Genomic DNA, 21,788 nt, shown 5'->3' on the forward strand with positions numbered 1-21,788 from the left:
AAAAAGCTTCCACTCAGAAAACTTTTAAATGCAGTAACAACCATCTAACAGTACATACCACAGCCATGACTGCAACACTAAACTCTTCCTACCATAAACTAGTATCAAATACTACAGTAACATTAAGGCAGGATTTGCTTCAACTCTCAAAACATTAAACCTTTGTAGCGCATTTGCAACTACTAAATTGTATTCCTAATCACTTTAGATTTCTACAAATCATTGAATATAACAAATATATACTCACCTGCATAACTAGGCTCATTACGGACCAGAAATAATATGGATTCTTAGGAACAATTTTATAAAGTGCCATCCCAGCCTTAAAAAAAAAAATGCAAATATTCAAAATTAGCAAACTAAAATTACTTATACAAATTTCTCTCCCCTGGCTTTCTCTCTAAATATACCATAAGCCTGCATTTCTTTCACTTCATATTGCAATTCATGTATGTATTATGCTAACTTGCTTTTAATTTCTCTCTAAACTGGTTAAAATTTCTCTAAATATTAAACTGTCATACAACCTATATCTTTTCATAACAAATGTTTTCATATTACATCTAACTTGATATAATTAAAATGTAGATGCTGTTGTATAATTTTTGAAAATTGTAAAATTGTTGTTCTTAAAATGTTTTACAATACTGTGGAGCTTTTCTCCCCGGGCCACTGCCGAAAATGGGTTCCTACCCAGTCAGACTTTCATGGTAATCAAATGTCGATAAAAAAATGGAAATCCTCATCCCAATATTATAACATTCTTAAATGTTTTTATTTACTTAAACTCAGCAGCAACACATGAACTGATAAAATGACCTATTAACCTGATTAACTGTAGGTGACTCCACTAATGTACACGTTGCAATCTTGACTAATGCAGGTGAGCAAAAGGGGTTCAGGAAGCAGACCTGCCACCATAAGAGCCAGCTGGAATAATACTCGGCAAATCATGGTAATCCATTGTATTCTAAAACAGGAGTATGTTGGTCTCTCTCAAACACGACAGAGCTACAAGAGACCAGATGGTTAAGCCCACATGATGCCAGCTTATTGTCACTGATGCTAGAAAGGTGCTAGTGCTGCCAATACCTGGAAGCACTGCACAACTGCAACATGTTGGCACAAAGCTGAAAACCCTCTCTAACTATAGCTGATGACCACACAATGCTATACTCACCTCCCAATACTCTATTCAAGTGTGGTTGCCAGAAGGTTTATCCCTGTAAAAACGAGATGTCTTATCATAACATTCCATCTATGTTGTCGATAATCTATTCTTGACTAATGGGTTATGGTTCTGATCCTCTGAATCGATCCAGCCATTATATAGCTTGCACCAGCAAAAACTCTCAAGCTAACAGTCTACCCATAATGCCCCTCTCTACATTACCTCAGCTTGAGTTTGCAGAATTATAAAGCAGTGGAAGAAACTAACTCCAAATGAGGAAGCCATGTACAATGATTGTCATAACATAAGACCCAGGACAACAGTTCGCTCCACCAGGAATCCACAAGAGGGGGAAGGAGGGAGGGAAGCAAAGAACAGATGTAAATCGACAACACAGATGGAATGTTATGGTAAGACGTAACTTCTTTATCTGATGTTGTCAGTCTTCAGAGTTTCCAGCTACTTTATATATCTTGCGTGGCCCTGTGGAAGGATATTCCCAAAAACCACAAAAACAAAGGCAGCTCTTCCCCTGGAGACCAGATCCAATTTTTATTGAGTAATAAAGGTATGCAGAGTAGCCCATGTTGCTGCTGCACATATTTCAGTCACAGAAGCTTTAAAATGGAAAACAGCTGAGATAGCCATAGATCTAGTGGTTCTTTTGGTTGTAAATGAAAGAAATACAATCTAACCATTTTGACAAGGTAACCTTAAAGCCAGATTTCCCTAAGGTTGCATCAGAAAAGGAGACAAATAATTGCTCTGATCTCCTAAATTCTTAGCTCTTTTGAGATAGAAACATTAATGGTCTGCGAACATCTAACAGGTGTAAGCAATATTTGCCTTTATCAGAAAAATTTGGAAAGACGACAGCTAAGTCTATATTGTGACTAATGTTGAACTCTGAAACCACCTTCAGAAGAAAGGATGGATTTGTCCTGAGTGTAACTCTATCCTTATGGAAAATTAAGTAAGGGGGGTTTGAACATGAGGCTTGCAGTTCGGAAACTCATCTCCCGGAGGTGAGAGCTGTAAGTAAACGCATTTTCCAAGAAAGGAACTTCAGGTCACAAGTAGCTGCTGGTTCAAGGGGGGGCTACTAGTGACTGCAAAACTTTTAGTTATGTACTTACCATAACTTTAGATGTTTGGGATCCATCTCGCCTACATTCTGTACTGATGGGTTCGGAGCCGATCCTCGGCTCCGACTCGGCACGCTACACTATAGAGCGAAGTCTCTAATTGGCTGAGCTATTCTATATCCCAGGATGCACCACTACTACTTCCCCAGATCTTGTTTCTCCGCACACATGCACACACACATAGACAGTTGATATAACATTGCCAGGTGTTTCAAAATGAAACGGCTAAACTGAACCGTCCAGTCTCTTCTGATCTCCAAGGCAGGGGGAAGGAGGGTGGGTTATTAGGAATGTAGGCGAGATGGATCCCAAACATCTAAAGTTATGGTAAGTACATAACTAAAAGATGTTATGTGATCCTATCTCGCCTGCATTCTGTACTGATGGGACAGCATCCCTAGCACCTGATTCCTGGGTGGCTCACTGGAAAACACTTCTGAGAACTGTGGAACCGAAGGAAGCTCGCCCCCGAGATGCCACGTCCAATTTGTAATGAGAAATAAAGGTGTGAGGAGAAGACCAGGTAGCCGCAGCACAAATGTCACTAATGGCAAGCTTGGAATGAAAGGCTGTCGAAGTAGCCATAGCCCTTGTAGAATGAGCTTTCACAGAGGTTGTAAGCTCTCTATTAAAAAGAAGGTAAGTATGACTGATACAGTCTCTGATCCACTTGGCAATAGTGACTTTCGTGACGGCTTTGCCCAATTTATTGTCCGAAAAGGATCTGTTTTCCGTGTTTGGTGCGTCCTATCTAAATAAAAACGCAATTGCCTGTGAACATCTAATGAGTGGAAGATGTATTCTGCTTTGTCTGAGTAGTTTGGGAAGAAAACTGGGAGTTCCAATGACTGTTGAAGACAAAAACTAGAACAAAGGATGGATTAGACCTGAGGGATACTCTATCCTTGTGAAAAAACAGGTACGGTGGTTTGACACACAGGGCTTGAAGTTCGGAAACTCTTCTGGCTGATGTAATTGCCACCAAGAAAGCAGTCTTCCAAGAAAGACATTTCAAGTCACAAGTTGCTGCCGGTTCGAAGCGGGAAGAGGTCAAAGCACCTAATACGAAATTAAGATCCCACGGTAGAGCGGGATGAGAAATCTGAGGTCGTAGCAGCCGAGCACCTTTCATGAAGGCTTTACACAACTTATTGCTCATCAAAGGTGGATCTATACTTTCATGAAAATTAGAAATAGCTGCCAATTGAACCTTGATGGTAGAGACCGAAGAACCTTGATTGAATAAAGACGCTAAGAACTTCAAAACTTCTGACACCGGGGCAGTAATGGGATCTAATCCCCGGAGTTGGGCCCAAATGGCGAATCTCTTCCATTTGCTGTTATACATTTTTTTACTCGAATTCTTGTGGGCCGAGGACAAGATATGTATGACTTCAGAGTCCAAAACCTGGTTTCTGACTATGGTCGGAAGTGGAGGAGCCAAGCTGTTAACCTCAACGTGTGAAGGGACCGATGAAGCTGTCCCGATTGGTGGATCAAAAGGTCTGGAACCTGGTCCAGGAACCATGGACCGTCCAGTGCGTATTTCCGAAGAAAGGGCAGCCAGACTTGACGAGGCCAGTATGGGGCAACTAAAATCATCTTGCTCTGCAAGTGAATCGCCTTCTGGATCACCCTGGGAAGGAGGGGAACTGGTGGAAAGGCGTACAGTAGGCCGGTGGGCCAATCTTGGATTAGGGCGTCCTTGGGAGACCCCCCCAGAACTGGGGTGAGAGAGAAGAACTGTTGACATTTCGTGTTGAGAGGAGTTGCAAAGAGGTCGCAACAAGGAGTTCCCCATCTTCTGAAGATCTGAGTTGCCACTCCGTCCACTCGTGCGGGGAGAGAATAGTTCTGCTCAGTCTGTCGGCTATCACATTGGCTCTCCCCGGAATGTGTGTTGCTACCAAGAAACGGTTGGTTGCAATCGCCCAATCCCATCATTTCATGGCCTCTCTGCAAAGGGGGTAGGACCTGGTCCCTCCCTGCTTGTTCAGGTACCAGACTACAGACATGTTGTTGGACTGAACGGCAATCATGCCCTGGGGGAGGTATCTGTGTAGTGCTTGTAGCGATAAAAGCACCGCCCTTCCAGTATGTTGATGTGGAGGGAACTCTCGTCGGGATGCCACTTGCCCTGGACTGACCTGCCCAGGTAATGTCCCCCCCACCCCGTCTGGGAGGCGTCCGTAGTCAAAGTGGCCACTGGAGGTGGAGGAACGAAGGGTCGCCCCTGATCCAGATTGGAGGAAAAAAGCCACCAACGGAGGTCCTGTTTGCACGTCTCCGTGATCATAATGAGGTGACTGGGAGGGAGATCCTGATAAGACCACTGGACTGACAGGAGCCATTGGAGAATCCTCATATGCAATCTTGCTAAAGGAACTAGGAGAACGGTAGCTGACATGGAATCCAACAGTTGTAGGACCATCCTGGCTGGGGTTCGGCGTTTGAGGAGCAATGCTCGGACTTGTGACTGTAATATTTCTATCCTCTCTGTAGGAAGATAGACCCGCATTTGTTTTGAGTCCATCTCTACTCCGATAAACCGTATGCGCTGAGATGGCAGCAACACAGACTTTTCCCAATTGAAGGTGATTCCTAGGGAGTTGCCTAGAGATATAGTGGCTGCTAGGTTCTCTAAGAGTAGACGCCTGGAAGTGGCAGTTAGGAGCCAGTCGTCTAGGTATGGAAACACCTGGAATCCTAGACTTCTCAGGTGAGCAGTCACCACCGCCAAACATTTGGTGAACACCCTGGGGGCTGTGGTGAGACCAAAGGGCAGTGCACGGAACTGGAAATGACAGTCTCCCAGGCTGAAGCGCAAGTATCTCCTGGACGCCTGATCTATCAGGATATGATAATAGGCGTCCTTGAGATCTATAGAGCACATCCAAACACCTTCCTCCAGCAGCGGGAGAATGGAGTGTAAGGTGACCATCCGGAACTTGGACTTCTTGACAGAACGGTTGAGTTTGCTGAGATCTAAGATGGGCCTCATGTCCCCGGTCTTTTTTGGCACCAAAAAGAATCTCGAGTAAGTCCCTAATCCGGTCTGGTCTTCGGGGACCGGTTGGATGACTCCTTTTTGAAGCAGCTTTGAAATTTCGATGGCTGCGAGATCCCGTTGACTGGGTGGTGGGTCCGGGATTTTCCGGGATGGAGGGGGGCTGAGAAAAGGGGGTGTTGTAACCTCCGTCAATGATCCGGAGCACCCATCGGTCCTGAGTGATATTCTCCCAGGCCTTTAGGTGCCTCGAAAAACGACCCCCGACTGGCTCGAGCTGCGCAGTCGGGCAATCCTTCAGGGATGCTGGAAGGTTGAGGAGCCACGAAAGGACTCGCGGTCTCCAGTGTTGCGGGGGCCTCTGCCGCCTCTGGGACGGCGTCTTCCTGAAAAATTTCCCCCTCCTCTGCCTCTAGAAGGGGGATCATCCTGCTGTGAGGGGTAAGTCTTCTGAGATTTGCGGAACCACATTTTCCCGCCTCTTCTAGCCTTGGGATAAGGCCGGAAAGGAGTGGAAAACCGTGCCCCTACGGCAGTCAAAGTCTTACCCTCTTGTTCACAGCGGGTCAAGGTGTCCTTTACCTTGGGTCCAAACAAAGGGGACAAAACAAAGGGAGCGTCGGCAAAAGAAGACTTGAAGGCCTCCGCAAAATGACACAGGCGGAGCCAGGCTTGTCTCCGTAGAGCAACACCTGTACCCGCCGCTCTACTCGCCCCTTCGGCCGCATATGAAATGAGCCTCATGGATGAGTTCGATATCGATGATAGAGTAGCCAACTGAGAGCTAACCGTCTGGGCCAACTGCTCAGGTAGGTTACCAGAGAGGGTATCTGAAAGTTCCTTGACCAGATCCCTCTGAAGTCTGGTGAAGTGAGTCAGATAATTAAGAGACCTTAAAGTAAAGGCTGCTGAAGTAAGGGTGCGCTTCCCGTACCGATCCATACTCCTGGACTCTTTATTAGGAGGATGGACGGACGTCGAAGCCTCTGCCACATCTTGCTGGGTAGCAGATGCCACCACCAGGGCATCTACGGCCACACCTTTAGATAAGAAATCCTTTTCGGGGGGGCTGACAGAAATTTATTCGGGCGAGCTGTCACCGGTTCCACAGAATCCGGGTGCTCCCACGCCCTTCGAGAGATCAAATCCAGGAGCTCATTGAAGGGCGGAGACACCCAGGAGGCGGAAGGCTGAGCCCCGAAGGCCTTGAGGAATACAGACTCCTCAGCGGAAGGGGGTTTGGACTGCCAGTCGCCTCGTTGCTTGAGAATTTCCAAGATGTCCACGAAGGAGACATCATCCGAGGACGACTTGGGGGACCCCTCCGCATCATCGAGGTCGGTGTCCGAGGTGAGAGACTCATCAGGCGAGTCAACGTGCTTCCTCTTACACTGTCTCTTCCTGGGAGGTTCTTCCGAAGAAGCCTCGGAAGGACCCCCAGGAAGGGAGGAATCCCCAATGGGGGTGACCTCAGGCCCCAGGGCTCCGCTGTCTTGAGACAGGGGGACAACAAAGGATCTAGTCTCCGTGCCAAGGGAAGGTGCCGGAGATAGCCAAGGAAGATTTGGCCAAAGCACTCCTCATGGCCCTGAAGGCGGACGGACCCCGAGTCCTGGGAAGGTCCGACCCCCGAGGCCACAAAAGTAGACGGCACTCCCGCAGCCGATGCACCGAGAGGGAGGCTCGGAACCGAAACCATCGGACCCGAAGTGTCACCCCCGGGGCAGACCGAGGAGGTCCGTGTACCGAACTCCGACCCGAAGGACAGGGTTGGAGTAAGGGTCGGAGCTGACCCGGAAACCTCCACCGGCTCCACCAGCCCGGACTCCAACGGTGCCGAGGCTGTTGGAGGAGGAACTAAGACAACAGGGTGGACAATCGGCTCCGGAGCCGACTGGGCTGGAGCAGAGACTAACTTTTGGAAGACTGGAGACTGAAACAGCCTTTGAAGCACCCTGTCTATATCCGAATCAGACATCCTCGAAGACCGAGAAGAGACCGATCGGGCCCGAGTTGACTTCTCCGCCCGGTTCCGAAGACTGGGGACCGGCTCGAATAGTCTCAAGCAGTATCGGCGCCGAGGGAGATACCACCAGCACAGCAATCTCCCTCGGAGCCGACGGGGACTTCGGCGCCGAGGTAGAAGAGTCTGAGCGAGACCTTTCTCGGCTCCGAAACCAATGGAGCCGAAGAAGGTGACCCGCCTCTCGATGCTCGAGCACTCGGCTCCGAAGACAGAGGAGTCTAGGCTGGAGGCATCGAGGCAGACCGTTCCAACCTTGGCTCCGAAGTCCGTGGAGCAGACAGAGAAGCCTGCCTTGATTTCTTAGCTGTCGGCTCCGACGGACTGGTCGGAGCCGAAGACTACTTCTTCCTGGGGGAGGGGGAAGAAGATAAAGCCTGCTCAAAAGAAGGGGTGATGAGTCCCTTCAATATCAATTTGTTTTTCCTTTCTTGGAGGACACGAGAAGAAAAGGCGTGGCATACACTACACGATTCTTGAAGGTGTTTAGGACCTAGGCAATAAACACATAGGGAATGGTCATCCATGATTGACATTTTGTACCCACACTTGGTACATTTTTTAAAGCCTGAAGGCCTATGCTCCTTCGACATCTCAACAAGACACTCAAAAAACAGCCTAGAACAAAAAAACTACCACAAAGGTACCAATCCCTCTAATTTAAACAGGATAGGCCCACAGGTAGAAACTACAACACAGCTCTAGCAGAGCGCGAGGGCAAGGCCCCTCTAACTAAAACGGGACCTTGACGCTAGAACAAAGTAATTACTACACAAAAAGTTAAGCGACACAAGGTATAACACAACTAGAAGTAGAGCGCGAGGAAACCCCTTACTAAATAAAGCGGGAACCTAACAAAATTCACACAAATTTCCAACAAAAATCACTTAGAAACGACAAGTAGCTGTTAAAACAGCTTTTGGGTGAAAAATTAGAAATTTTCTGACCGAAAATTAGTCAGTAAATAGTACTTAGCCCAGCCAAGTCGAGACCACGTCTATTGCTATGAAGTGACAAACGAGATCTGGGGAAGTAGTAGTGGTGCATCCTGGGATATAGAATAGCTCAGCAAATTAGAGACTTCGCTCTATAGTATGGCGTGCAGAGTCGGAGCCGAGGATCGGCTCCGAACCCATCAGTACAGAATGTAGGCGAGATAGGATCACATAACATCAATAGTCAAGTCCCATGGTGGTAGAGGATCTTTAAAAGTAGGCTTTAAAAGGACAGTTCCCTTGAGGAAGACCTTACAAAGTCAGTGAGAAATTAAGGGTGGATCTCCAAAGCCATTACGAAAGTTAGAGATTGCTGCTAGAATGACTAACAGAAGAAGCGGAAGCTCCCCTACCAAAAAGAAAGGCCAAAAATTCTAAAACTTCTTCCACTGGGGCTGAAAAGGGATCAAGGCCATTGTCGTAAACACAGATTGAAAAAGTACAATTTTGTACCTACCATAAATGTAGATGTTCGAAGATCCACATTGCTGCAGTCCTTACACTTGGGTAGTCCGCTGTCCTCGGTCGGCCCGAATATCAGTATTAGGCTGATCGCCGGTCAAGGCGCTTAAGACTGACATCAGAACGTCAGGGTACAAATGCGCATGACCGACGTCATATCCTCAGTCTTTTCTTGCCCCAGATGTCAGAAGACCCTAAAAAGAAAGGTCAAAACCAAAAGACAGCAAAAACAACCAACCACCCTTGCATAATCACTATGCACAATATATACAATATCACAATATTCACAACCCAAACCACACAACCGCCTCTAACTACAGAGGGGAAGGAGGGAGGAGGTTTGGACTGCAGCAATGTGATCTTAGAACATCTACATTTATGGTACAAAACTGTACTATGTTCTTCATCTCACATTGCTGCAGTCCTTACATGGGTAGAATCCCAAAGCAGAGGTAAGGGAGGATGGCAAAACTATAAAGCATTAGGAGCTGCCAAAATGCCCTGTAAAATTGCAGTGGCAAAAACCACAGCCCAGATTTAGAGTAAAGTGGAAGGTGGTAATGAAAAAAAATTTTCCCGGGGGGGGGTTGGGGGGGTAGCAGCCCAGCACCTTTCATGAAGGCTTTACACAACTTATTGCTCATCAAAGGTGGATCTATACTTTCATGAAAATTAGAAATAGCTGCCAATTGAACCTTGATGGTAGAGACCGAAGAACCTTGATTGAATAAAGACGCTAAGAACTTCAAAACTTCTGACACGGGGCAGTAATGGGATCTAATCCCGGAGTTGGGCCCAAATGGCGAATCTCTTCCATTTGCTGTTATACATTTTTACTCGAATTCTTGTGGGCGAGGACAAGATATGTATGACTTCAGAGTCCAAAACCTGGTTTCTGACTATGGTCGAAGTGGAGGAGCCAAGCTGTTAACCTCAACGTGTGAAGGGACTGATGAAGCTGTCCCGATTGGTGGATCAAAAGGTCTGGAACCTGGTCCAGGAACCATGGACCGTCCAGTGTATTTCAAGAAAGGGCAGCCAGACTTGACGAGGCCAGTATGGGGCAACTAAAATCATCTTGCTCTGCAAGTGAATCGCCTTCTGGATCACCCTGGGAAGGAGGGAACTGGTGGAAAGGCATAGTAGGCGGTGGGCCAATCTTGGATTAGAGGCCTTGGGAGACCCCCAAAACTGGGGTGAGAGAGAGAAGAACTGTTGACATTTCGTGTTGAGAGGAGTTGCAAAGAGGTCGCAACAAGGAGTTCCCCATCTTCTGAAGATCTGAGTTGCCACCCGTCCACTTTCGTCGCAAGGGAGAGAATAGTTCTGCTCAGTCTGTCGGCTATCACATTGGCTCTCCCGGAATGTGTGTTGCTACCAAGAACGTTGGTTGCAATCGCCCAATCCCATCATTTCATGGCCTCTCTGCAAAGGGGTAGGACCTGGTCCCTCCCTGCTTGTTCAGGTACCAGACTACAGACATGTTGTTGGACTGAACGGCAATCATGCCCTGGGGAGGTATCTGTGTAGTGCTTGTAGCTTAGCGAAAAAGCACCGCCTCTTCCAGTATGTTGATGTGGAGGAACTCGTCAGATGCCACTTGCCTTGGACTGACCTGCCCAGGTAATGTCCCCCCACCCGCCTGGGAGGCGTCCGTAGTCAAAGTGGCCACTGGAGGTGGAGGAACGAAGGGTCGCCCCTGATCCAGATTGGAGGAAAAAAGCCACCAACGGAGGTCCTGTTTGCACGTCTCCGTGATCATAATGAGGTGACTGGGAGGGAGATCCTGATAAGACCACTGGACTGACAGGAGCCATTGGAGAATCCTCATATGCAATCTTGCTAAGGGAACTAGGAAAACGGTAGCTGACATGGAACCCAACAGTTGTAGGACCATCCTGGCTGGGGCTCGGCGTTTGAGGAGCAATGCTCGGACTTGTGACTGTAATATTTCTATCCTCTCTGTAGGAAGATAGACCCGCATTTGTTTTGAGTCCATCTCTACTCCGATAAACCGTATGCGCTGAGATGGCAGCAACACAGACTTTTCCCAATTGAAGGTGATTCCTAGGAGTTGCCTAGAGATATAGTGGCTGCTAGGTTCTCTAAGAGTAGACGCCTGGAAGTGGCAGTTAGGAGCCAGTCGTCTAGGTATGGAAACACCTGGAATCCTAGACTTCTCAGGTGAGCAGTCACCACCGCCAAACATTTGGTGAACACCCTGGGGCTGTGGTGAGACCAAAGGGCAGTGCACGGAACTGGAAATGACAGTCTCCCAGGCTGAAGCGCTAGTATCTCCTGGACGCCTGATCTATCAGGATATGATAATAGGCGCCCTTGAGATCTATAGAGCACATCCAAACACCTTCCTCCAGCAGCGGAGAATGGAGTGTAAGGTGACCATCCGAACTTGGACTTCTTGACAGAACGGTTGAGTTTGCTGAGATCTAAGATGGGCCTCATGTCCTCGGTCTTTTGGCACCAAAAGAATCTCGAAGTAAGTCCCTAATCCGGTCTGGTCTTCGGGACCGGTTGGATGACTCCTTTTGAAGCAGCTTTGAAATTTCGATGGCTGCAGATCCCGTTGACTGGGTGGTGGGTCCGGATTTTTCCGGGATGGAGGGGGCTGAGAAAAGGGGGTGTTGTAACCTCCGTCAATGATCCGGAGCACCCATCGGTCCTGAGTGATATTCTCCCAGGCCTTTAGGTGCCTCGAAAAACGACCCCCGACTGGCTCCTGAGCTGCGCGGTCGGGCAATCCTTCAGGGATGCTGGAAGGTTGAGGAGCCACGAAAGGACTCGCGGTCTCCAGTGTTGCGGGGGCCTCTGCCGCCTCTGGGACGGCGTCTTCCTGAAAAATTCCCCCCTCCTCTGCCTCTAGAAGGGGGATCATCCTGCTGTGAGGGGTAAGTCTTCTGAGATTTGCGGAACCACATTTTCCCGCCTCTTCTAGCCTTGGGATAAGGCCGGAAAGGAGTGGAAAACCGTGCCCCTCACGGCAGTCAAAGTCTTACCCTCTTGTTCACAGCGGGTCAAGGTGTCTTTTACCTTGGGTCCAAACAAAGGGGACCTAGAAAGGGAGCCGCAAAAGAAGACTTTAAGGCCTCCAAAATGACACAGGCGGAGCCAGGCTTGTCTCCGTGAGAGCAACACCTGTACCTGCTGCTTACTCCTTTCGGCCGCATATGAAATGAGCCTCATGGACGAGTTCGATATCGATGATAGAGTAGCCAACTGAGAGCTAACCGTCTGGGCCAACTGCTCAGGTAGGTTACCAGAGAGGGTATCTGAAAGTTCCTTGACCAGATCCCTCTGAAGTCTGGTGAAGTGCGTCAGATAATTAAGAGACCTTAAAGTAAAGGCTGCTGAAGTGGGTGCGCTCGCACGATCCATACTCCTGGACTCTTTATTAGGAGGATGGACGGACGTCAAGCCTCTGCCACATCTTGCTGGGTAGCAGATGCCACCACCAGGGCATCTACGGCCACACCTTTAGATAAGAAATCCTTTGGGGGCTGACAGAAATTTATTCGGGCGAGCTGGCACCGGTTCCACAGAATCCGGGTGCTCCCACGCCATTCGAGAGATCAAATCCAGGAGCTCACTGAAGGGCGGAGACACCCAGGAGGCGGAAGGCTGAGCCCCGAAGGCCTTGAGGAATACCGACTCCTCAGCGGAAGGGTTTGGACTGCCAGTCGCCTCGTTGCTTGAGAATTTCCAAGATGTCCACGAAGGAGACATCATCCGAGGACGACTTGGGGGACCCCTCCGCATCATCAAGGTCGGTGTCCGAGGTGAGAGACTCATCAGGCGAGTCAACGTGCTTCCTCTTACACTGTCTCTTCCTGGGAGGTTCTTCCGAAGAAGCCTCGGAAGGACCCCCAGGAAGGGAGGAATCCCCAATGGGGGTGACCTCAGGCCCCAGGGCTCCGCTGTCTTGAGACAGGGGGACAACAAAGGATCTAGTCTCCGTGCTAAGGGAAGGTGCCGGAGATAGCCAAGGAAGATTTGGCCAAAGCACTCCTCATGGCCCTGAAGGCCAGACCCCCCCCCCCCCCCCCCGAGTCCTGGGAAGGTCCGACCCCCGAGGCCACAAAAGTAGACGGCACTCCCGCAGCCGATGCACCGAGAGGGAGGCTCGGAACCGAAACCATCGGACCCGAACCGTCACCCCCGGGGCAGACTGAGGAGGTCCGTGTACCGAACTCCGACCCGAAGGACAGGGTTGGAGTAAGGGTCGGAGCTGACCCGGAAACCTCCACCGGCTCCACCAGCCCGGACTCCAACGGTGCCGAGGCTGTTGGAGGAGGAACTAAGACAACAGGGTGGACAATCGGCTCCGGAGCCGACTGGGCTGGAGCAGAGACTAACTTTTGGAAGACTGGAGACTGAAACAACCTTTGAAGCACCCTGTCTATATCCGAATCAGACATCCTCGAAGACCGAGAAGAGACCGATCGGATCCGAGTTGACTTCTCCGCCGGTTCTGAAAGACTGGGGGACCGGCTCCGAATAGTCTCAAGCAGTATCGGCGCCGAGGGAGATTCCACCAGCACAGCAATTTCCCCTCGGAGCCGACGGGGACTTCGGCGCCGAGGTAGAAGAGTCTGAGCGAGAGACCTTTCTCGGCTCCGAAACCAATGGAGCGAAGAAGGTGACCCGCCCTCGATGCTCGAGCACTCGGCTCCGAAGACAGAGGAGTCTAGGCTGGAGGCATCGAGGCAGACCGTTCCAACCTTGGCTCCGAAGTCCGTGGAGCAGACAGAGAAGCCTGCCTTGATTTCTTAGCTGTCGGCTCCGACGGACTGGTCGGAGCCGAAGACGACTTCTTCCTGGGGGACGGGGAAGAAGATAAAGCCTACTCAAAAGAAGGGGTGATGAGTCCCTTCAATATCAATTTGTTTTTCCTCTCTTGGAGGACACGAGAAGAAAAGGCGTGGCATACACTACACGATTCTTGAAGGTGTTTAGGACCTAGGCAATAAACACATAGGGAATGGTCATCCATGATTGACATTTTGTACCCACACTTGGTACATTTTTTAAAGCCTGAAGGCCTATGCTCCTTCGACATCTCAACAAGACACTCAAAAAACAGCCTAGAACAAAAAAACTACCACAAAGGTACCAATCCTCTAATTTAAACAGGATAGGCCCACAGGTAGAAACTACAACACAGCTCTAGCAGAGCTGAGGGCAAGGCCTCTAACTAAAACGGGACCTTGACGCTAGAACAAAGTAATTACTACACAAAAGTTGCGACACAAGGTATAACACAACTAGAAGTAGAGCGAGGAAACCCCTTACTAAATAAAGCGGAACCTAACAAAATTCACACAAATTTCCCACAAAAATCACTTAGAAACGACAAGTAGCTGTTAAAACAGCTTTTGGGTGAAAAATTAGAAATTTTCTGACCGTAAATTAGTCAGTAAATAGTACTTAGCCCAGCCAAGTCGAGACCACGTCTATTGCTATGAAGCGACAAACGAGATCTGGGGAAGTAGTAGTGGTGCATCCTGGGATATAGAATAGCTCAGCAAATTAGAGACTTCGCTCTATAGTATAGCGTGCAGAGTCGGAGCCGAGGATCGGCTCCGAACCCATCAGTACAGAATGTAGGCGAGATAGGATCACATAACATCAATAGTTAAGTCCCATGGTGGTAGAGGATCTTTAAAAGTAGGCTTTAAAAGGACAGTTCCCTTGAGGAAGACCTTACAAAGTCAGTGAGAAATTAAGGGTGGATCTCCAAAGCCATTACGAAAGTTAGAGATTGCTGCTAGAATGACTAACAGAAGAAGCGGAAGCTCCCCTACCAAAAAGAAAGGCCAAAAATTCTAAAACTTCTTCCACTGGGGCTGAAAAGGGATCAAGGCCATTGTCGTAAACACAGATTGAAAACCTCTTCCATTTACTGAGGTAGAGATTCCTGGTGGATGGGTTTATGGAATGCCAGCAAAATTCTTGTACTGGGGATGGAATATAATTATGCCTAGCAACCAACGGAAGTGGAGGAACCAAGCAGTTAGCTTGAGACTTTGAAGATTGGGTGCACCAGTCCCTGAGGATGAGACAGAAGGTCCAGAACTGGGTCCACAATCCATGGAAGGTGAATTAGATGAGGCCACAGTAAGGAAAACCAAATCTGAGGCCAGAAGGGTGCAATGAGGATTACTTTGCTTCTCAACCAGGCTGCTTTCTTGAGGAAAACAGGGATCAGAGGGGAAAGGGAGAAAGGCATGTAAAAGACCTGAGGGCCAATCTAGAAGAGCGTCTCTCGGGAACTCCCCCTGAGGGGGGATTAGGGCAAAATAGCTTATGCACTTGTTCTGGGGTGAAGCAAAAAGGATGCAAGGTGGCTGGCCCCAGCGAAGAAAGATTTTCATTGCTACCTTAGGATTGAGAGACCAACCATGAGGCATTAGAATGCATCTGCTCAGTTTGTCCACTATCACGTTCCAACTCCCCGGGATGTGCATTCTACCAGAAGGCGGTTGGAGTCAATTGTCTATTGCTACACTAAGAGAGCTTCTCAACACACTGGATAGGATTTGGTTCTCCCATGTTTGTTGATGTACTAGACCATGGACATGTTCTCTGACTGAACTGCGATTATTTCTTGACGTAGGGCAGAGTGAAATGCTTGTAATACTAGTAGCACCATTCTCAGTTCCAGAATGTTGATATGCAGATTGCCCTCCATTGGGGACCAAGCGCCTTAGACTGTCCTTCCCAGATAATGCCCCCACCCCCACCCCATCTGGGAGGCATCTGTGACCAAAAAAATTTGTTCAGATTCCATCCACCAAGACAGGTCTTTACCCATCTTTCTCACATCTGGTTAGTTTCCTTAAGTTTGGGGACAAACAAAGGCGATCCGTCAAAGGGAGCACTGACGAAGAAAGACTTGAATGGCTTCGCAAGCTCACACAGGAGCATCCAAGCATGTCGTCCAACTGCAACGCCTGACCTGGTTGCCTCTTCAGCTGCATGTGAAATTATAGCCTCATGGACAAATTAGAGAGAGAGACTCCAAGGTAGCTAACTGAGAGGCCACATTTTCTTGGACCCCCTTAGCTACTACTCCTGATACAGTAAGACAGCTCCTTGACCAGGATCCTACCAGAGCCTAGTAAAATGTGGCAAAAAAGCTTAAGGACCTAAGGTCGATAATGCGTAAAATCACTCCCCAAATCTGTCCATCGCACTCTCTGTTAGGGGGATGAACACTGGAACTTTCCTCGGCTTTTTTTTTTTTTTTTTGTGGCAGCCGCTACCACCATGGCATCTGTCCAGACACAGGAGTCATTACTAGAGTCAGTGCTGATGGCACCAAGGTAGAGGTCGGTGCATTCTGAAATTTTTGGAACCTTAGATTTCCGTTTCAAAGAGGAACCAGCTGAAGGGTGTATATGTTTTTTAGATGTCAGTGCAGATGTAGGAATTGGCACCAAACAAGCAGATTGTACTCCAGAAGCCTGAGGAGATTAGTTGGTCTTGGACAATGCTTCCTCAAAAGGGGCCATAAGAAGCCCTTTAAGGATTAATTTATTTCTACATTCCACCAGGGATCTATTACTGAAGCCCTGGCAGATAGAGTACTCTATATCAAGATGAGACACACCCAAACAATATACACACTTAACACGACCATCCAAATCTGGCATTTTTCTGCCACAGTGTTAGCACCGCTTTGAACCATTGGCCAACTTTGATTTAACTGAGATTACAGCCCAAAAAAAAGGTAAAAGATCAAGAAGACAAGGTCGAAAAACACGATCACACAGTCACAAAAAAAGAGGAAAGAATCCTACCGATGATGGTAAGAAAGATTACTCAACGGTAAGGGATGGAGAAGAGAGGGGAACTGAGTATCAGGGAACTGGCGACTAGTTTAACGTAAGCATAGTCGGCAGTTTTGGACCTATGCGCTCTATCTCCATCTTTATGTTTACTATTTTTGGAAGATCTTTAGTCGGATGGCTTATCAAATCCATTTCAGAATACATTGAATGAGAGCAAAATAATTTAGAAACAAAGATAACCCAACGAATGGTTCGGGCGTTAAACAAGGCAGAAAACAGACAGGGAGGGAAGTCGTAGTCTGGGCCTCAACAGGTGACACAGTAAGAATGAAAATCTCTGTGAGGTATTTGCTTTCCACAGCAAGACCACTGTTAACTTTTACTGACATCAGTTAGAGCAAGAAAAAAGGATCCCCAACGGGGTACTTAGCTTTAGAAGACTTCAGGTTTGAAACTCAAAAAACAAATATTTCAAGTAGCGGCCGACCGGCACTTGCGAACTGTTTCTGCTTCAGGCTCCTTCTCGGCAAGAAAAACTGGTGTAATGGTGTCAGCTGCCTCTTTTATACCCCAGACGACCTGACGTCATGGAAGAGGCGACAGCATCCGAATCAGAAATCCTAAGACTCTGGTATTCGGGCCGACTGAGGGCTACCTGCAGGAATATAACCCAAGTGTGATGACTGCAACAGTGAAACAAGAAGAGCATCTACCAAGTATGGTAGGTTAGAATTACCCAAGGGTACAGGTTAAAGATGATACACACTCTCACTAAGAGAAAGGGGTAGACAAGGTTCGGATATTACTGAATAGATTAAGGAAGAGAAAGTTTGAAAAATTGTAATAAAACTGTAAAATGTACTTAACTGCGAGAGAGTCGGCTGATGCATCTTTTCTATAAGAGCAGCAAACAAAATCTGCGGTAATGTAAAAAGGAGCGGTATGGATAGACTATCAGATCGAGAGTTTTTTGGCTGGTGTGATTCATATAACAGCTGGATCTGTTCCAAGGATTGGAACTGTAACCCATTCATCAAGAACAGATTACGTTTGACATCAGGAAATAGGATTCACCGTACAGTGCAGTAAGAAGTGGGGGAATGAATGGTTCAACAGGATATCAGGCAAATATGACACCAAAACCAATGAGGAAGACAGCTTAAAAATAAAGTTAATGAGCTATACCATAGAAGCTTGTGTCCAGTTACTCAACCTTTACTTCCACTTCTACAAATGGGTAATTAAGCTTAGTAGACCTTGAGAAAGTACAGTTGTGTACACTTACCATAAATGTAGATGTTAAGAGTGCATTCACTGTTGCAATCATCACATTTGGGTTATCCCTGCCAGGGTAGCCCTCAGTCGGCCCGAATACCAGAGGCTTAGTATTTCTGCATTAGTTACCATCGCTACAGAACTGGCGTCAGGTCGTCAGTGGTATAAAATAAGGCAGCCGACACCATTACATCAGTTTTTCTTGCCATGTCAGGAGCCCCCAAGAGGGAACTAGGTTATGGTGGAAGACCACCACCAGTAGAAAGTCTTGTTTTTCTTTTGGCTGTTCCCATCCAGGGGCCACCACAGCGGATCATCTGTTTCCACTTCTTCCTGTCCTCTGCATCTTGCTCTGTCACACCAACCACCTGCACCCCCCCACCACCACCACCACCACATCCATAAACCTTATCTTAGGCCTTCCTCTTTTCCATTTACCTGGCAGCTTCATCCTTAGCATCCTTTTCCCAATATACCCAGCATCTCTCCTCAGCACATGTCCAAACCAATGCAATCTCACCTCTCTGGCTTTGTCTCCAAACCGTCCAACCAGGACTGACCCTTTAATATACTTATTCCTAATCCTGTCAACCCTTGTCACACCCAGTGCAAATCTTAACATCTTTAACTCTGCCACATCTGACTCTTGCCTTTTTGTAAACGCCACTGTCTCCAACCCACAACACATACCTGGTCTCACTACCCTCTTGTTAGACCTTCCCTTTCACTCTTACTGTAGACCTTCCCTTTCACTCTTACTGGTACTCCCGTGTCACAAATCACTCCTGACACTCTTCTCCACCCTGCCTGTACTCTCCTTCACCTCTCTTCCACACACGCCATTACTCTGAACTGCTGATCCCAATTATTTAAACTCATCCACCTTCAACTCTACTCCCTGCATCATCACCATTCCTCTATCCTCCCTCTCATTCACACACATATATTCTGTTTTAGTGCTGCTGACCTTCACTCCTCTCCTCTCTAGAGCACATCTCCATCTTTCCAGGGTTTCCTCAACCTGTTCTCTGCTCTCACTACAGATCACAATGTCATCTGCAAACATCATAGTCCACGGGGACTCCTGTCTGATCTCATCTGTCAAGCTGTCCTTTACCATTGCAAATATGAAAAATTCCTTGGAAAGAGAGAGAGACTGAGAAAGAGACAAGGGGGATGGAGGGAGGGAAACCAGGACTGCAACAGTGAACACACAGAGAAGAGGGGAGGTTCTGTGTTATAATGAACCGAAATGGCTGAGGCGTGAATTTTGATGGAGGAAAAAGACAGGCCCTTGTGAAGAACCTCAGTTAAGTATTGTAAAATCTGAGGTAAATTGGTTCCAGGCACAGAATCTTTTCCATTTTTCAGCATAAGATTTTATAGTACTAGGCCTTCTTGCCTCTAAAATAATATCCACCACAGGTTTAATGAGGGATGGTACAGAAGAGATTAGTTAATTAGCCAGGCTGCTAGATACAGTGTTGGAAGCTGAGGGTGCAGAACCTGGTTCTCCTGCTAAGACAACAGGGAAGGAGTCTGAGGCAGGTGCCATGGAGATAACAGTGACACACTGCGCAGGAGGGGTTACCAGTGCTGGCATGGCCAGTCTAGAGCAATCAAAATCATCCTTGGTTTGTCCTGTTTGATTTTGAGTAGAACTTTGGAGAGCAGAGGAGGGAAGGCATAGAATGATGGGTTTTTCCAGATGAAGGACAGAGCATCCACTTTCCAGGCTTGTTTGCAGGGAGTCCTTGAGCAAAATTTGTCCAATTGCTAGTTCTGGGGAGAGGCAAACAGGTCTATACATGGGCACCCCATTTGCTTGTCAACATGTTGAAAATCCTTGGTTCCAGTTTCCACTTGTGTGGGTCCATGAGATTTCTGCTTAGTCCGTCTGTCAGTGTATTTCATTTTCCTGGCAAGAACTGAGCGTTGTAGGTGCACTTGGTTGCTCAAGGCTGTGTTCCACAATGCCATGGCTAGTCTGCAGAGGGGGTAAGAATGTGTACCCCCCTGCTCATGTACCATATAACAGTGGTGTTGTCCATCCTTACCATTAGTTGTCCTGGAAGAATGTGGTCCTTGAAGGCTGTCAGAGCATTGTGTACAGCTAACATTTCTTTTTGATTGATATGCAGGTGCATTTGACATGGGTTCCATTTGCCCTGAATGCACTTCCCTGGAAGGTGAGCCCCCCATGCATAGTCTGATGTGTATGTTGTTAGGGTTTGGGTGGCAGAGGATGGTGTGAAAAGGTAGTCCCTTGTTTTGGTGGCAGGCCTCTGCCCACCAAAAGAACTCTAGGCGTAGGCAAGGTATGATAGGAATCACTGCTTCTAGATCCTGAGAATGTTGACACCATAGGCTTTTTAGATACCACTGTAGTTTCCTCATATGCAGTCTTGCATACAGAATTAGAAGAATGCAGAAGGCCATGAACCCCAAGGCTTGCAGTATTTGTCTTGCAGATAGAAGGGTTTTTGTGGCCACTTGTTTGAAGTAGGTTGTCAAATGAATTAGTTTCTCTGGCGTGAGGTAGGCCATCTGGGAAGTTGTATTCAAGCTTGCTCCCAGGAGTATAATTTGTTCACAGGGTACCAAGTGTGATTTCTTTTTGTTTATGGTGTAACCCAGACTTATTAGAACCCTCTGTGCAAAGGCCAGGTGATTCATAAGTATGCCCTGGCTTTCGGCCAGAATTAGACAATCGTCCAGGTACGGGTATATTTGAATATTTCTTTGCCTGCAAAATGCAATAAAGTACAGTTGTGTACACTTACCATAAATGTAGATGTTCCAGTGTATTCACTGTTGCAGTCATTACGTTTGGGTAATATGCTGGCAGGTTGCCCTCAGTCGGCCTGATTAACAAAGTCTTGAGTCCTGCGTCGGTTGATGTCCCTTCTTCCATGACGTCAGGTCGTCAGGGGTATAAAACATGCAGCCAATGCCATTACATAAGTTTTTCTTGCCCCAGATGTCAGGTGCCCCCAAAATGGGGAGGAAATATATAAATAATTTAAAACACAAAAATATATACCTCCAAACAAAAGCAAATGCACCAAAAAGGCTTTTAAGTATAGTAAAAGAAAAAAAGAGGCATAGTAAGAGAAAAATCAGGGGGATGGAGGGAATGTAACCAGGACTGCAACAGTGAATACACTCTAACATCTACATTTATGGTAAATGTACACAACTGTACTATGTTCTTCGTGTTTCACTGTTGCAGTCATTACATTTGGGTAGATTCCCAAAGCTATGGTTGCGGAGGATGGATTTATACAGCATTAGGACCGGCTATAGCAGTTAGTCGAAAAACACAGCATTTATTGTATTTTCTGCCTATCTGAAAAAAACTTGAAAAAAACAAAAAAAAATACTCTTGTTTTCCATACTTTTCTAATAGTTTGTTCCAGTGATCAGATTTTGCTGATCCCTGGGCTTTGTCTTGGTTCCTGTTTTCTCCATTTTCCTTGTTTGGTCAAGGGGTAGTTTCTTTACTCACTAGTGGGAGTAGGGAGTACTGAGCTGCCTGTTTGTCCTCAGAGGAGTGGTTTAAGGCAGTAACTTGTAGTTTATTGGCCATTTTGGGTCATTTCCTGTCTTTTCCAGCCCCCTGCTATAAAGCACGCTTTGCGTGAATTAGCCTTGATTTAGCTGAGTTGCCACTGTTGCACACTAGGGCAGCGCCGTTAAGCAGGTTTAAACTATTCGGCTACCTAAAGTCCACTTTTCAAATTTTCCCTTAAAACTACCTTCCAGGAACTATACTACTGATCTAATCAGCGTATCCTATAACTAAAAAGATCATCTCTACTTGACTCCAAGTAGACTATTCTCTATCTGTTAAACCTAGCACTTGCTCCTAAAGTACTTATTACCTTGATACGGCACTCTTG

At 47.3% G+C, this 21,788-nt stretch overlaps 1 protein-coding gene across 1 annotated transcript in view; it reads right to left on the minus strand.

Moving 5' to 3' along the window:
* The window catches only part of NAA25 (N-alpha-acetyltransferase 25, NatB auxiliary subunit), a 3,186,723-nt gene that overhangs the window by 2,945,726 nt on the left and 219,209 nt on the right, over positions 1-21,788 (minus strand). The window contains exon 5 of the mRNA XM_044069750.1: positions 248-322. Within this exon, the coding sequence (XP_043925685.1) occupies positions 248-322 (75 nt within the window). The remainder of the gene's footprint in view (positions 1-247; positions 323-21,788) is intronic.

The sequence above is a fragment of the Protopterus annectens genome, chromosome 4.part0 (genome assembly GCF_019279795.1).
Source record: "Protopterus annectens isolate FY-2018-M chromosome 4.part0, PAN1.0, whole genome shotgun sequence".
In the NCBI taxonomy this organism is placed as follows: Eukaryota; Metazoa; Chordata; order Ceratodontiformes; family Protopteridae; genus Protopterus; species Protopterus annectens.